The sequence below is a fragment of the Lissotriton vulgaris genome, chromosome 8 (assembly GCF_964263255.1).
Source record: "Lissotriton vulgaris chromosome 8, aLisVul1.2, whole genome shotgun sequence".
NCBI lineage: Eukaryota > Metazoa > Chordata > Amphibia > Caudata > Salamandridae > Lissotriton > Lissotriton vulgaris.
The window spans coordinates 1,500,785,252-1,500,803,447 of NC_141696.1; the positions used below are offsets into that span (position 1 = coordinate 1,500,785,252).

The 18,196-nt window shown below is 47.1% G+C and overlaps 1 protein-coding gene across 7 annotated transcripts in view; it reads left to right on the forward strand.

Moving 5' to 3' along the window:
• The window catches only part of QTRT2 (queuine tRNA-ribosyltransferase accessory subunit 2), a 222,788-nt gene that overhangs the window by 111,394 nt on the left and 93,198 nt on the right, over nucleotides 1-18,196 (forward strand). For all 7 annotated transcript variants that reach the window (XM_086935601.1, XM_086935596.1, XM_086935602.1 and 4 more), the window contains one exon: nucleotides 5,745-5,944. In XM_086935601.1, the coding sequence (XP_086791727.1) occupies nucleotides 5,745-5,944 (200 nt within the window). The remainder of the gene's footprint in view (nucleotides 1-5,744; nucleotides 5,945-18,196) is intronic.

Here is an 18,196-nt window from a genome sequence, read left to right on the forward strand (position 1 = left end):
GAATATCCATGCACATTCTTTTATTGTGCGTACTTTTCACGGACATTAGAAACAGTTCATCTTCAATTGGTAGAATGAGAATTGTTTTCGAAGAACATCATATATTGAGTTACAAATCTTCATCAACATGCAGTGAATTTGACAGCCTTTTGAAGATTCTTTTTTGTGAAGCCTCTCTAATTTGATGAATAAGTCTTTAAGACTTTTAGCATTGGTTCTACCATCTTGTCTGAGACCCCTACCGTGTACATTTTGGAATAAAGTACTAGCAAGAGCCTCTCTCTTTTCAAAACGTTTAGACAGTAGAGTATGATTCCCTGGTTAGGACTAAGAAGCAGACCTTTTATCCGTCAAATTGGGACCTCGTGATTAGCACCCTCCAAAAAAAGGATTCGAGAAAATTCTGGAAGTTGGTCCAGAAGAAGTGTAGTAATGTGATTCCTGCGGTACAGTGTTTGGTTCCACAAACTGCTTGGGTAACCTTTTTAAGCATTATTTACAAGGCCAGGGAGATAACGCTGAGGGATAATTGTCCAAAATTGGGAGAGGAGGCATACGAGTCATTCTCTGCTCAAAATATAGCCAATCTGATCACCTCCTTAAATCTAAGCAGAGCAGCCGGGCCAGAAAATCTCCCCTCAATTGTAATTAATTCATTTCTTTCCAAAGGTTTGCATAGCCATAACCAAGTCGGGTGTATTTCCGCCCAGCTGGAAGGGTGCAATAATTAAATCGATTGGAAAAAAAAGGGGAGATGGACACACCTGGTAACTACCGCTTGATATACATGCCAGATGTTGGTGCAACATTACACTCGAAGGTCATCCTCGTCTCATTAATGAATTGGATTGAGTGTAATGATATAGTCCCAATGGACAAAGGGGGTTTCAAGAGTGGACACTCAACGATTTTTTCATTGCTTCAGCTTGTGGTCCTTGTTCCTCACAAATCGTGTGAGGTTGCTGGCGCCTACCCAGTCGTTTTCACTACAAATAGGGGGCAGACATGTGCCGTGCCTCCTTTATGCAGATGATCTGGCGATTTTAGACTTGCCTCAAGTAGACCTCCAGAGGAAATTGAATAGATGTAATAGTTACTGTGAGATTAACAAACTAAAGCTGAATTTGGAAAAAACAAAAACAATGCCTTTTGGGAAAAACTCCAAACCGTTTAAGTGGTCTCTGGGTAATAGAACGGTAGAGGTGGGACCCTCTTACAAATATTTAGTTATGACGTTTACAAAAAGTTGAACTGGGACCTTCAAAAAGATTTGGTTGTGACATGGGCAGCAGCAACTATAGGGGGCCTAGTTCGGTTTAGGAATACCTTTGATGGTCCGTCTTGGTCCCCCCGTCATTCAGCCTGAAATACAGTGGTCCCCACTCAGTGTCTCTATGGGGCAGAGGTATTGTCTCGAAGTATGGGGGGAAGTTGGGAGAGGTGTGAGAACTAGTGTTTAATTAAACTGATAGGTCTCCCAAAAAGTGCGATGGACCCAGCAATAAGACTGGAAGGTGATCTGCAGGCCTGTAATTTTCTGGCCTAAAAAGCAACTCTGCAATATTGGGATAAAGTCTGGTCGTCTGAGGTAAAGAAGGTATTGGTTCCTAATGCCTCTGAATTTGGAAGCAGTGCAGGTCAGAACTAGATTAGGCAATATCTCTGGGGCCCTAAAAACTGGAGAATTTTAAGATGGCTGAAGCATCTCACCTTTCGAAAGGGGAACTAAATATGGGCAGCAAAAGGGAGTCCAGATTAGCAGATATGGCGAATGTAGGGAACAAACCCTCATCAAATCTTATGCTAAAATCGGAGGGTGTTACCGTACATCTCCGCTCTCCCAGATGCCATTCACCGCTTATTATTATAAAAATTCCGGGTAGCTTTGAATTTCCAGTACCTAAAGGCTGAGAAATTAATTGTTTTTCTGGATGAGGAGAATAATTGCACATGTGGATTGAGGTTTCACAATTTTAATGTTCATCTTTTAAGTGATTTTCGTCATTTTTATGGGATTAGTCGCTTGATTCTAAAACTGCGGTTTTTAAAATATGGTAGAATACTTCGCGAATAATGAACTTGCACTTTTGTTGAACATGGAATTTTTAGATGTTGCCTGTGCCGTGGCAAAATGTTTAAAAATATGCTTGGGTTCATAATGTAAGGATCCTTGATCTATGTTTATCTAGCTGGATACTCAAGAGTCTAGGGGGCCAAGGAAGAAGGGATTTGTATTGATATTGGCTCATGTATCTATGGACTGGGGTAGGTCAAGTACAGTGAATCTGTATTAGAATGATTGCGGGGTTGGTGTCTGGAAGGGGATTCATTTTTAAGACCTTTTTAACTGTTTATGTATTTTTGTTTTAAAGACAAATGTATAAACATTCATGAACTTGAACTTCACTGTGCCCTTCCAAATCCTCTAATGGGGCGCAGGAAAGATGGCACCGCTGCAAGCCTCACTTCTCTGCTGAGCCTGTGCCTCCTAGAGTTTTCCAGAGCCGTAGAAACCTCCGCCCAACTCAAACAGTTTTATGTGGCCATGCAACTCATATTTGGGTGGCCGGACCCCTCTGGAGCGCCTTCGGGCCCCATGGGTTCAAGAGGGCCCCCTACTGGTTTCCTGCCTGCATGCACCTGTCGGCCCCATGTCTCCAATGCTGGTTCTGGAGTAACTCCACCCACAGACTGCGACCTTCCACACGGCCCGCTCCAGTGCTTCTGCTCTGGGCACTGCCGCTGCCGGCCCCATCATCATTCCCGACTCCGATAGGTAGCCGAATCAGTACTAGCCCTTCTGAGTTGAAGCCAGTGCCTTCTTGTTTTGATAGGCTTGGAGAAGGGAACAGTTGGAAAGGGTCTGAGGACACTTATTCATTCCTCCCTCGACAAACCAGAGGACAACTGGTAGGAACTGGCAGATGCCAGTGGATTAGACACCTTACCAGACACTGGATTGGTCTGTCCTCCTACGTGGGCTATGCAGGAGGGTGCCTTCTTTTAAATGGTGGTATGGAGAGCGGCTGGGGTCCCGGACCTTATGCTGCTCTTGGTGGCAGTCAAGACAATCATCTTGACAGAGGTTCTTTAGCCAGGAGTTGCCCCACTGAATGTCTCCTCCTGCTTGGGGACAGGTCAAATGTCGGGAAGCCATCGCCCGCTCCTGGGGAACCCCGTTTCCTCACCCAACATCCCACCTCCTTTCTGACCCCCTCACACCCTCTCCCCAAAACCATGTCACTCTCTCACGACTGGATTATGGAGGACTATCTCTTCTTGCTCAGTCAGGAAGTACTGTCTCTTTTGACTAAAGTAGGCATCCAGAGTGTGCCATCTTCAGACATAGGCTGTGGGTGCTTTTCCTGCTAGATATTGGTGCCCAGAAAGTTCAGAGGACTCCGTCCTATTCTAGACCTGCCCATCCCCAACTTCTTCCTGAAGAAAGAAAAGTTCAAGATGCTCACGTTAGCTCAGATCCTGTCTGCCCTTGACCCGGGAGACTGGATGGTAACTTTGGACTGGAAGGGGCACCTATTTCCACATCCCTGCGGTTCATGATGGGCCACAGGCACTTTATTTGATGTGCCTCCTCCCGATAGCCTTACCAGCGCCCCTCAGGTGTTCATCAAAGTGATTGAGGGGGTTTCAGCACATCTGCGAAGGGGAGCGTTTCCAATGTTCCAGCTACTTCGACGATTGGCTGTTGAAGACAGGCTGTACCCCAGGCAGTCATCTCCCTCCTCCAGACTACGGCGGACCTCCTGCACTTGCTGGGGTTCACTATCAATGTTCCAAAGTCACATCTGACTCTCTTGCAAATGCTCCCCTTCAACAGATCTGTTGAAATCCCTCACTCACCCGAAGGTTACATGTTTCATCATATGGTGAAGCATGTCACCTTCGGGTGAGGGATTTCATCCTGAAAAGGGAAATGCCCAAAGTTAGTTCTGTTGGGCTTAGTCATTAGTTCTGTTTCACAATTTTATTTTATTTTTTGATGAACCAGTTGGTAGTGATTTTTCCACACTTTTCAAATAATGTTGTAGACCTCAGGATTTCATATTGTTGATTGTTCTGATATTGGGGAATAAATCCTGTGTGATCTTAAAACTCTCCCTAGGACCCTCCGGCTTTGAACTGTTTATTATTAGAGTAAGCCTGTTCGCCACCACAGAGAAAGCACAATGTCCGCAGTTCTGTGCACTGGAGTTTTCAAGACGGCTCTTGCTCAGAAACGCTTTTTTTCTTGAGCGGATATCACTCATGCTCAGAGTTTTCAAGAACATCAGGACCGACAAAGTCATTCTTATGGCTCTGGATTGGCATAGAGAGTTTGGTATCCGGAACTCAGAGTATGAGCACCAGTCCTCCAATCGGGCTGCCTCTTCGGGAGAATCTTCTGTCGCAGTAGCAGCACAGGGTCTTGCACCTGAACCTTCATTCCCTCCTCCATGCATGGAGTTTCAGTGGTGACAGTAGACAGCTTTCGACCATCCCCTGAAGTCTTTGACATTATTTTGGCAGCCAGGCATCACTCCTCCAGGACGTAATACGCCTGCTGTTGGGACAAATCTGTGACACGGTATGCATCCAAAAACATTGATCCTCTTTTTGCATCCTTATCCAAAGTTTTCTTGTTCTTTCTCTGACCCAGCAGGGCTCTGCTCTGGACACTGTTAAAGTTTACTTGTTAGCTAGATGGCTTTCTTGTGACTGCCAGACCAACATTCTTTATTCACCTGTTGTGACTCGTTTCCTCAAGGGACAAAAACATCGTTTTCCTTCTAGGCACATTCATTATCCCTCAATGAGACTGCAACCTGGTCTTAGCGTTTCTCATTTGTGTGCACTACGAGCCACTGCACTACTGTCTGCCCCAGTTACTGACCATATAAACAGATTTTCTGGTGGCTATCACATCGGCCAGGAGGGTCAGTGAACTCCCTACACCTCATTCAATGCAGACAAACTGATTCTGAGAATCTGTGCTTCCTTCCATTCAAAAGTAGTGGAACTTTTCCATGTTGGCCAAAATATTACCTTGCCTACCTTCTTTGCTCTGCCTCACTCTTCTAAGGAGGAGGAGTCACTCCACCATCAGGAGCATTGTCATTCTCCTTTCATCATACTAGAGAGCTTTGGGTGGACGATCAAATGTTCATTGGGTATGTTGGGCTGAAGAAAGGGAAGGCTGTGCAGAAACTAACCATATAACGATGGATAGTGCTTTGCATAAAGATCCGCTACAGATAGCCTAGGAGCAACATCCCGAGGGTTTGCATGCTCATTCCATCAGAGCCAAGGGTGCAATCACTGTGTTAGCTTGCGGAATCCCTGTCTTGGACATATGTCAGACAGCAAAGTGGGCATCACCAAACACTACTACCTGGAGGGTCAGGTCTGATGTGATGGGCACTGTGCTCATTCGGTCCTGCAGGATTTTTGGGTGTAATCTATTCGCAAACCACCCTCCGAGTAATTGCTGTGGGATCTATTTTAAGGGCAGGAATCTGTGGCTAGGAACCTCTATCAGATTAACAAGTAACCTTTAGTCACGCCTTACCTGGTAGAGACTGTCTAGCAGCAGATTCCTCACAGAGTTTCATCATCCCCGCTCTGCGAACTGATTTCTACATAGGGTCCTTGTCTTTATTTATGTCACGAGCAGACGCCCTGTGTCAGAATGTTACCATATATTTGCAGAATTGCCTTCACTCCTATTTGCTCCTTTGGATTTCCAGGTGCTGAAGAAAAGCCTGATGATTGGGGCCATTGAAGGCGGTGATGTGTTGGACGAGCGCCTGAGATCCGCCAGGGAGACGGCGAAGAGGCCTGTGGGCGGCTTCCTGCTGGACGGTTTCCAGGACCAGGCAATGGACAAGGAAACTAAGCTGAGTTTGATCGAAGCGGTGACCGCAGTTTTGCCCGAAGACAAACCCAGGTGAGTGCTCCGTTGATTAAGCTTTTGTATCTCGCAAGGATTCCAATTTTTGCAAAACATGATGTGCTTTTTTGGAGAAAACAAAGTTCACCCTTCACATAAACATCATTAAATTATATAGAAAAGAACCTGCTGCAACAATTCCAAATAAATTAGCCATAAAGACCAGTAGATTGTACCGGGGCTTGCTAATTTCATGACTAGGGTAGGTCACTCCCCCTCCGCACAGCACCGCCTGTGTCTCCATGCCCCAGCTGCCGCTCCTGAGGAAGTTCGAGGCCCTCGACCACCCGCAGGCTACCACCTGCGCCTCATCCCTGATGGCCAGTGGTAGGTCGTAGGTAGGTTTGTTCATCCTCCACTTTATTGCTCTTATTGTATTGCCTGTATTTTCATTGTTGTGTCTGTGACTGCTGTTGCATGTCTTCTCCCGCTGCCTGTACGTGGTCCGTGCTCCTTTTTCTTCCCTCTGTTCCACTCGCTGTCCCCATGCTCTCTCTGCCCGGTCTTTCTTTCTGTACCCCTCGCTACCCCTGTGTCTCTGCCCGGTTTTCCCTTCTGTTCCCCTCGCTGCCCCCGTGCCTCTCTCCCCGTTCTGCCTTCTCTTCTTAGCTGCCCCTGTATTTCTGTATTCTATTTTTTGCCTCTGTGCCTCTCGTTTTTCCGATATTTCTGTGCCCTTTTTGCCTTCTGTGCCACTCATTTTCCCCTCGTTTTTGTGCCCCTTTTGCCTTCTGTTGCACTCGTTTTTTGTGCCCTTCTGCCCTCTGTGGCACTCGTTTTTCCCTCATTTCTGGGCCCCTTTTGCCTTCTATTCCACTCGTTTTTTGTGCCCTTCTGCCCTCTGTTCCACTCGTTTTTTGTGCCCTTCTGCCTTCTGTGCCACTCGTTTTTCCCTCGTTTCTGTGCCCCTTTTGCCTTCTGTTCCACTCGTTTTTGTGCCCTTTTGCCTTCTGTGCCGCTCATTTTTCCCTCGATTTTGTACCGCTTTTTAGGTCGAGCTAGAGTTGCACATGCGTAGCATGCGGTCTAGCTCGACAACTATTTTATTCAGTTTCTTGGGAATCTGAGACAGCTTTCAGCCACGCGCCTCTGCTGTCTCAGATTTGTCATCGTGGGCGCGCACGGCTCCGTGCACATCCCCTGCCTCCGATTCACAGCCTCTCTCAATCACACACAGCCACACTCACGCATGCGCACACACACATACACCCACGCAGGCACAATGCATCGGGACACACAGACACACATATACACACGCACAGCTAACAGCCACTCATATACATATACACGCACAGCTACACACGCGCACACACACCGTTACACCCACACACGCGCCCCACCCCCCCCACTCACCGGGCTCTTCTTGCCTCCTCGCACCGTTATGCATTTCCTGCTCTCTACCGAGAACCGCATCACTCCTGGAATCCCTGCTTTCTTCTCCCGGAATCCCTGCTTGCTTGTGGGCTCCCTCTGCCTCCAAGGTGCCGCGCTCCGGACGACCTACGTCACCGCTACACTGCTACAGAGGCGGGGAATCTGCCGGAACTTCGCAGGCTTCTGCCTATCGAAGTAGAGCCCGCCTCTCTCGCCTGCGTTCCAGGCCTCGGAGCTATAACTCTGACTGCCTTCTGGAAAGTACGTCACAAGACCGGCCTCACTGTGTTCGAGGGAGAACAGGCAAATCAAACTGTGCCTCGCTTCTGCTCTTCATTTCTGTGGGGGGCAGCCGTAGTAGAAGCAGACTAGTACTGGTTGTAGCTGTTATCGCATGAGTCTATCCCTTATTGTTGTAATACGGTCTTTGGGAGTTACTTTCAGGCAGGTCAGTTGTCCCGTATTTACTGGGACAGTCCTGGTCCTGGCAACGGGGCACGCTGATAGCGCGCACCTCAGCTGGCAGCTCAGTCGTGTTTGCAGGCAGGCAGAGCATCGCAGGGTATAGGATAAGAAGCAGCCCACAGGTGTGCGAGAGACGCTGAGCGGGCGGGTGTGCTGTGGCACAGCCCTGTGAGTAGCGATGGCTGCTTACTGCCTACTGCTCAGCAGGGGAAGGAGAGCATGCTGGGACCTCTGGTACCTCTGGGAAGTGATGGGGCCGTCCTTTCGTCCTGCAGCCCCTAACAGCTGCTCTATTTGGTCAGCATCACCGCTGGATGCCTGCAATGTATCTGTGTGCGGCCAGATGTGTACGTGGATCTGGCGCTCCTACAGGTGGCCAAGGCTGCCTACAAAAGAGGCCAGAGGTCACATCACACACGTCTGGTATTTCCTTTTGTTGATTGCAATTGTGCCTTTTTCATAAGAAAATCGCAGGGGGCGAGAAGGAACAGAGTGCACTCAAAAAACCATCATTGGGTGGGCTGCGGAGCGCACACCTGACATGGTGTGGGAGTGACAAGGGAGAGCTTTGACTGTCACCAAGGGAGCAGTGGGGTGTCGTGGGTTCCCCCTACTGAATCTTCTCAGCTCCCCGACCTCCCGTTGAGCTGTAAAAGCCAGTTTTAATCGGGGTGCCCTGGGTCTCTCGGACAACCGGCTGCCGGTGCCACCTCACCTGCTGCACAGTTGGCAGTTCTTCTCAGCCCCGAGGAGGGGCGTCAGTTGTAGCTTTCTACACGTTATCTGCATTTTCTCCCCTGGCCGTCATGAAAATTAGATATTGTTAATCAGTTCCCAGATACAAGTCGATAGGGGCTGGTGAGTATTTTTTTCGTGAGGGCTCGTAAGTGTCTCGTAGATTTTTCAGTTTCTCCGATTCCACCTGTGATTAGTAACCTTCTCCAGCGGGCTACTTGCAGACCTGTTTATTCCACTCCCTCTTTCAGTCAGTGTCACGCATTCACAGGTTCTTTGTGTGTCGGGCGTGGCGCCCTTCAAGGTGTGCTTGGGCTCTTGTAAAGTAGAGGTGGAGGCAAGGTTCCTTCAGTAATTCTTTATTCCAGATTAAAGTTGGAGAACAGGTGGTGCCAGGAAGCACAACCGTACAGCAATATTGTCAGGCTTCAACTGACTCACACAGTCGGAACATAAATGATGTATAAGCATCCTAGAGATAAGCTCCCTCCTAACACGAGCCGTAAAGCAATATACTACACAGTAACAAAGTACAACATAACACATCCCCCCCCCCTCACAAAGGAACTAAAAAAAAAACAAAGGGAAGGAAGCAGAAAGAAAAAGGAGGAAGAAGGAAAAAAAACCCCTAAGAAACCCATCTAACATAATCTTTAAGCCAACTAGTCAAAACTCTTATCCTCTTTGAACCTTCTGCGCCAGACAAACAGGGAACACAATTTGCATCAACATCAGTGGAACAAGAACTCTCATTTCCACCCTTGTACCCTACGTCACCTTGACCTGGTAAAAAGTCACCTTGACCTGAACCATGCGAAGACCCACCAGCCTGACAGAAAGGATCACTAACCACCACTTCCCCTTCCCTTAATTGAGGAAGCGACCCATCAGGCGCTAGCTGAGATTGTAACTCAGTGTTTTCAAAATAGTCTTCAACCCAATCAAAATCACTTGAACTTTTCCTCACAAGTGGCTCCTCATCATGATCTTGACAAATGTCGAATGCAACATCCTTTAGGTTCCAAACCTTACCATCACTTAGTCTAACCGAGTTCCTAAGGACATCAACAACCTTTTTAGGTGAATCGAATTTATTTTCACCTTTCAAAACTTTGTAAGGTTTCCTGATCCTTACCCAATCTCCAGCTTTCACTATAGTGTCCTTTGCACCATGACGTTTATCATAGTAGACCTTGCTTTTGCAATGAACTAGTTCTAGATTCTTTTTCAGGTGACCGTTCCTGAACACTGTCTTTAAATAACCAACCCGGATTAAACTTACACCTGGGTAATCTACCTCTCATCATTACAAAAGGGGACACACCAGTACAATTGTTCAAAGTCACTTTATAGGACCAAACAGCTTTCTGTACTTCCAATTTCCAATCCAAATTCTTGTTGTTAGCCGCCTGCAAAATGCCTTTAATAACCCTATTAAAGCGTTCTACTGTTCCGTTCCCGCTAGGATTGTACAAGGAGGTTGTTTTATGTGTGATGCCACATTTTTCAAAATACTCTTTAGCAGCTTTGGATAAAAATTGTACTCCATTATCCTTTAGAATATTCACTGGTAATCCTTCCACTATGAAAATTTTATCCAAAGATTTTAAAACTGCTTGAGTGTCCACTTTTTCTACAAATTTAACCACAGGCCATTTGGTAAAAAGATCCATAGCAACCAAACCATATTCCTTTGCATCCCCAATCGGACCAAAAATGTCCACTGCGATAGTCTCCCAAGGAAGATTAGGAATGAGTCCCTCACTCATCGTTGGTCTCAATGTCTTCAAGGATTTATCTGCTGAACTACAAACTGAACAACCCGTAACAAAAGTTTCTACCTCCTTATCAACCTTCGGCCACCAAAACAAATTCTTGACAGCCAACTTAGTTCTTACTATACCAAAATGTCCCTCATGACACATCCGTAAAATCTTTTTCCTTAACCCAGCAGGTGGAACAATCCTGTCCCCCCTCATTAAAACCTCTTTTTCAAATGATAACTCAGACCGTACTTCCCAAAATGATTTCAAACTGCCTGACATAAATTTTTCTTTAGGCCAACCTTGACAAATAAACTTTGAAACTTCCACTAACTCTAAGGATCTGATACTATACACCTTTGAAGCGAAATTCTTAATAAATTTGGCGCAGTACTCTGCCATTCCCAAGAAGGATTTGATTTCCTCCTTAGATTCAGGTGCAGGCGAAGAAACAATGCTTTCTACTAGCGACACCTTTGGCCTGACACCCTCCTCACTAATTATATGGCCTAGATAAGAGACGCTTCTCTCACCAAATTTACATTTGGATAACTCCACAGTTAATCCTGCTGAATTAAGTGTGTCAAACACCTTCCAGAGTTTAGCATCATGATCTTCTTTGTTGGTACCTGCAATTAAAACATCATCTTAGAAAAAACAAATACCTTCTATATCACCAAACAATTTGTGCATCAAACGCTGAAAAACAGCTGCGGCCGATGCAAGGCCGAATGGCATTCTTTTAAATTGGAAACAACCAAACGGCGTGATGAAGGCCGTTAGATGCCTTGACTCTGGTTCCAAAACTACTTGGTGGTAAGCAGCAGAAAGGTCTATCGTAGAGAACCAAGTTGCCCCTCTTAAAGAAGAAACCATCTCGTTAATTTTAGGTAACGGAAATCGCTCAATTACAATATTCTTGTTAAGATGGCGTAAATCTTTACACAAACGGATTTTGCCATTGGATTTCCTTGCCACGACAACTGGACTAATCCACTCTGAAGAATCTACCTCTTCGATAACATCTTTAGCCAAAAGACCTTGAATTTCTTTCTTTACCTCGTCCCTTATTAACAGGGGAATAGGTCTGACCTTGTGGACTTTAGGTTGTGCATCACTCTTGAGCATAATTCTATGCTCAAAACCTTTCAATTCGCCTAACTGTCCACCCACAACATTAGTGAATCTACTTTTCAAGGCGTCTTCTATCTTGCTACACTCCTCTAAGACCAACACCTTCTCCTTGCTGTTAGGGTCTAGGATGATGTGAAGATTTTTCTGGTCATACCAGCCTAGGACAGATGGTCCCGTTTTGGCTATGTATAATTTCCCTCTTGTTACTCTGCCCTTGAAGAGGAAAGTGAGCCATCTGAAACCAAACAACCCTATTCTTTCCCCTGTGTAACTCACAGGATTAACATCCGAGGCATTCAACTTGTCCCCTATTTTGTGTGTAAATTTCTTCCTCCATACCTCTTCATTAACGATCGTGTATGGAGCTCCAGAATCAGCATACACATTTACCTTCATACCACCCAAGGATACTTCACAAATTGGTTTACCTTCCATTGCTTCATCAGTGATATTTAGCATATAGTTCCCCCTGACATTTTTCACACAACCATCCTCATCTTCACCACTTTCACTAGCACTCACATCTTCATTCCAGATGCATTTGACATTACTGCGCTTGCGACACAATTTGCTAAAATGGCCCATTAATCCACACACACTACATTTTTTCCGCAAGGCAGGGCACGACTTGCTGTAAGCCATGTGTTCTTTGCTACCACAACGGTAACACCTTCTGTCATCTACCCTGTTGTCTCTTCCTTGATTTTTGAAAGGTTGATTAAAGCTTTTGTTCTGAAATTGCTTAGTCTGACTTTTTGTTGTTCCTTGAATCTTGAAAACAGCAGATGACGCTTTGTCCGATTCCTTTACTGTGTCGTTGACAACAATAGCACATCTCCCTGACATTTCCGACTTCCTCATAATAGCAAGTACGTCATCTAAAGGTGCGTCACCATTTACCCAAAGACGGTCCTGAATCGGTGAGTTGTCATTGTGCATAACTAGTTGGTCTCGAATGAGGTCATTGTGCAAATTTCCAAACTTACAGTCAATAGCCAGTTTTTTAAAGTCATCTAACCATTCGTCAACCAATTCTTCTTTCTTTTGTTTCCTCTGAAAAAATTTGTGCCTCACCACACCTATACACACCTTAGGTGCAAAATACCTATCCATATCTGCGATGGCGTTATCAAATTCACTTTGATCTGGATTAATCACTTTTTGCATTCGTGAATAAGTCTTTGAACCTTTAGGTCCCAAAGAATGCAAAAGTATCCTTTTCTTTTGTTCCGATTTCATTTTTTCATTCTCATCAATAGCACAAATATAATTGTTAAAATACTCTTTCCATTCCACCCATTTCATGTCAGGTTGAGAACCTGCAGCCCAAAAAGGTTGTGGAGGACTGATCACAAAACTTTGTTGAGCCATTTCTTCTTTCAAAATTCCCTGGGGTTGATCTCCAGTATCCATAAAAGTAAAATACTTAAATATGTAATTTGCTTCAATAATACACACTTAAAAAAAAATACAAAATAATGTGCCCCGACAGTCTCACCTGTTCTCCTTGTAAAATAATGATGCGTCGCTTAAATGTTCCTAATTGATAGTGCCATTATTTTTGAAAAATCGGTGCTTCTTCGTTTGACTCGGTGAAACTGTGGAGACAGAGAAGCTTTCCGACGAAATCAAAGATGGCCGCTACGCAGGGTCATGCAACGTGACCTTGCGCGAATGCATCATCACACAAGTAACCAGCGTAGGAAGTAGGAAGACGTTCTAATGAGTTCGTGGTTCGAGGGTCGCGCAGCCAGAAGATCGTGCACGGAACTCAGCACACAGTCAAAAGATGCAAGCATTCGCCGCCAAACCGAAACCAGAAATTGACTTCTCGCCTACCTGGAGTAAGCAGATAAATAACATAGAAATGAAATCCATATGTTACGCAGACGCTGTAGAGAGAATCGCCACAAATCTGATACAAATTCCAGATGCTATTTTCTTTTTCCGTATTCTTTTTCCGTTTTTCTCTCGATGTTCATAAAAAAATATATATATATATATGTAGATCCGAATCGTCGCCAATTGTAAAGTAGAGGTGGAGGCAAGGTTCCTTCAGTAATTCTTTATTCCAGATTAAAGGTGGAGAACAGGTGGTGCCAGGAAACACAACCGTACAGCAATATTGTCAGGCTTCAACTGACTCACACAGTCGGAACATAAATGATGTATAAGCATTCTAGAGATAAGCTCGCTCCTAACACGAGCCTTAAAGCAATATACTACACAGTAACAAAGTACAACATAACAGCTCTGCCTCTAGATACGGCTGCATATGAAGATGTCGTTCGTAATCCTCCCGTCTGAGAACATCAGCGTGAATAACAACAAGCAGGCACTATGTAAGCAACAGGATTCACCTCGCAGCGCTGAGGCTGTAAGTAATAACTATAAAATGATTATGATAATAAAAGTGTATGTGTAAAGGAGTGGAGTAGTGGCGGGCTCATTTTCCCTACTGCAAGCGATTTGGAGAATACATTTGAAAAAAAATGAACCTTCTCACAGAGCAGGTTTTTTTCATTACACTCTAGGGTTTCAAGCAGCGTCCAGCGTGGCTGGTGCTGTAAGCATTCTTCGTTTTCTGGATTGCTGCAAATGTCCACCACAAGCCTCCTCTGGCATGCTTGACATAAGAAATCTGTCCCTTCAGTGTATATTTACACTGTGTCTCTCAATAAGATTAATGTATTGCTGCCCCAGAAACACCACATTTACTACATGAAATATCAGTTGACAGGGTTGACATTACTTTTTTCAAGTAAAGAAAAAATATATACTCTGGTACTCCTCCACAGAGCTTTTCTTTCTTGCTAGTGCCCACACTGTTAGAGGGTGTCGGGCACACACTGTGCAGTTTGCGTGGGTCTGGTAGCACAGGTGTTTGAAGTGTGCGCACCCAGGCACGAAGTTGGAGCGGAGGAGGCTGCGAAGTTGTCAGTGTGGACATTGCCGGAGGCTACGATGCAGCGCAACATGGCGGCGACCCGGGATCTGCTCGGCAGTTAAGAACCGGGAGTGCTGTGTAAGCGACGGTCACTGCAGTAAACTTCTACAGGCAGTGCGTGCCCGCTCTGGCTGCTGTACTAACTGCGCGGCTGGTAGTGTGCAGTGAGTGGAGAGGGAGAACTTCACCACATGGGCCCCCGGTGCTATGATTTGGTAAGCCTCTGTAAAATGGCGGCGCTCTGAAGTGTACCGGCATCGGTCCTCTGTAAAGTAATGCGCTAGTAAGCGTGCAGCTTGTACCACTGGTGACCTCGCAGAGACAGCAGACTTTTATATTTGTTTTCTATGCCAGGCGGCTATGAGGTGTCGCTGCGTGGAACATTGGTGGCAGTGTTTCGTGTGCATTCAGGAATATTTCACGCGAAAGTGCAACCCTTGACTTGACTTGTGACTTAGTGGTTTTATTTCTTCTAACATTGTGACCTATTCACCTCATCTCCCGCGTTCAATCTTTCCAAGGAGAGCCAGTCACTTTCTTTCTCTGGTTTCCGCTCGATTTTCTTATACATACTGGATGCTCCATTTCCTTCTCCATCATGGGTGTAGGATGACCATTGCCAGGCACTATTATTAATTGATATGTACAATGCTGCAGTGGAGATTGTTCTATGACCCTCACACCCCCTCACCCTTACCCCCCCCTCTCTCACACTCACTCACCCTCACCCCCCCACATACCCTCACTCACCCTCTCACCCTCACACCCTCACACACCCCACTCTCACACACCCTCACCCACCCTCCCCCTCAACCTCACACCCCCTCACCTACCCTCACACCCCCTCACACACCCCTCACTCTCCCTCACCTTTACCCTCACACACCCTCACACACCCTCTCAGCACCACCACATTATCACTCAGCACCACCACATTATCACTCAGCACCACCACATTATCACTCAGCACCACACATTATCAATCAGCACCACCACATCATCAATCAGCACCACCAAATCATCAATGAGCACCACCACATCACCACTCAGCAGCACCACTCAGCAGCACCACAGCATCACTCAGCACCACCACAGCACCACTCAGCACCACCAAAGCACCACTCAGCACCACCACAGAACCACTCAGCACCACCACAGCATCACTCAGCACCACCACCACAGCACCACTCAGCACCACCACAGCACCACCACAGCACCACTCAGCACCACTCAGCACCACCCTAGTATCACACAGCACCACTCAGCATCACCATAGCACCACTCAGCACCACCACAGCATCACTCAGCACCACCACAGCATCACTCAGCACCACCACGGCACCACTCAGCACCACCACAGCACCACTCAGCACCACCACAGCACCACTCAGCACCACCCTAGTATCACTCAGCACCACCCTAGTATCACTCAGCACCACTCAGCACCACCACAGCATCACTCCGCGCCACCCCAGCATCAATCTGCGCAACCATTCAACAGTTAAAATATGTTCTCTCAATGTTTCAAGCTTTATTACAAATGTCACAAAAAGATGTTAATATTTCACTTCTGTTCTTGAATTTTCGTCACAATAAAATACACTGAACATAATCTTCACAAAAGTTATTTACAAAAGTTTAAGCTATTGCCATTATAAATTACAATCACTTTTATTTAAGTATTAATTATTTGAAAAAATTAAAAACCATTGTAATTTGTAATATCAATACATCTAAGTCACGTAAATACAAAACATGTTGCATTACAAATGCTATAGGTGTCACATTTGCGAAAGTTATAACTATTGGCATTGTAAATGACAAAGCTATTAATTTAGCTATTTTCAAAACCAACACATAAATAAAAAAATTGTCATTTACAAGACCAATAGCTCAAACTTTCGTAATGTGAGACCTATTGCATTGCAAGTTCTTGTTTCTTCTGTTACCTTCCTTGTCCGTCACTGCCCTCGCCGCTGCGTCCCCTGGTGCCCCGCCCCTCTGACTGCCCATTCGCTGCCCTCGCCTCCCAGCTGCTCCTCCCTCCCACCTCCCCATATATGCCGTCCGCTGCGCGACAGCATGCAGCAGCGCGCCTACGGCAAGCCTGTCTGCGCCCGGACTGCGCCCTGCGTCCGTACCCCTGGCCCCCGCACCCGCCACGACCACCGCCGCCACTACGACGCCAGCACTCTGCACGCTCTCATCTCCGGACGGATCCACACCTGCTTCAAGGCCGCCCCGAAATGCACACACGGCCCCTTCACCTGCCGGAACTGCAGCTACAGCAGCCTCAGAGCCGACGAACTACCCGCCAAGAAAGACCCCAACCACCTCCGATGCATACTGCTGAACACCCGCTCCGCACGCAAGCATGCCGTTGAGCTCTGGGACCTGCTCCACACAACATCCCCGGACGTCGCCTTCCTGACAGAGACCTGGTTTAACGACTCCTCCGCATCCGACATCGCCATAGCCAACCCAGACGGCTACAAGATCACCCGCAAAGACTGCACCAACAGAGTCGGAGGAGGATTCGCCATTGTCCACAAGAACCGCATCAGGGTTTCGACTAGCACCGACAACGTGCTCAGCACCGCTGAACACATGCATTTCAAGATCCATACAGACCCTAACTCATCCTCAGAGGCACCCTCGTCTAACGACCCCCGGACCCTGCCCCCAGTTCAGCGACTCCATCGCCAACTTGATCAGCGCGCATGCCCTGACCTCCACTGACTACATCCTCCTCGGAGACCTGAACTTTCACCTTGAGAACAACAACGACGACAACTCCATAACCCTGATCGATAATCTTGCCAACCTCTGACTGAAGCAACTAGTCACAACGCCCACCCACTCCGCCGGTCACACGCTCGACCCCGTCTTCTCAAGCTCCGCACGTCTCTGTCAGCCACACCAGCGAACTCCTCTGAACCGACCACCGCTGCATCCACTTCGCCTTCCAGAAACCCACCACACACCACCACACCCAACAGATCCCCCGCCGCTGCTGGAGCAAAATCACCAAAGACCAACTACACGCAAACCTCGCTCTCAGCCCACCCACCGAACCCTCCAACACCGACGACGCTGCCCACAGCCTCAGATGCTGGATCGAGGACTGCGTCAACACCCTCGCCCCGCTGAAGAAACCCTCCCACAGAGACACCAGCAAGAGCGCCAGCTCGTTCACCCCATAACGCCTAACCTCCAAGCAAGCCTGCCGGAAACTAGAGAAGAAATGGCACAGTGAACAAACTCCGGACAGCCACGCAGCACACAAGGACGCCATCCGCAACCACCACCACCTCATCAGGGCGGCCAAGAGAACCTCCTTCAAAGACCTCCTTGACAACAACGCACACAATAGCAAGGAGCTCTTCAGCATTGTGAAGGAACTCTCCTACCCCAGCTCCAACATCAACGACATCCCTCAGTCACAAGCCCTTTTCGACACCCTCGCCGCCTTCTTCAACCGCAAGATAGCAGACATCCACGACAGCTTCAACACCCAGACAGCCCAACAGACAGCAACACAACAGACCCTCCGCACACCATCGACCACGACCCCCTGCTAGCTTGAGCCAGCGTGAGCATCGATGACGCGATCAAGACCATGCGCACAATCCACTCCGGCTCTCTGTCAGACCCGTTCCCGCACCACGTCTTCAACAGAGCAAGCAGCTCCATCGCACCCCACCTGCGCAATGTCATCAATCTCTCCCTTGAGACCGCGACCTTCCCAGAGATCTGAAAACACGCAGAAATCAGTGCCCTACTCAAAAAACCTAAGGCAGACCCAAGAGACCTCAAGAACTTCCGGCCCAT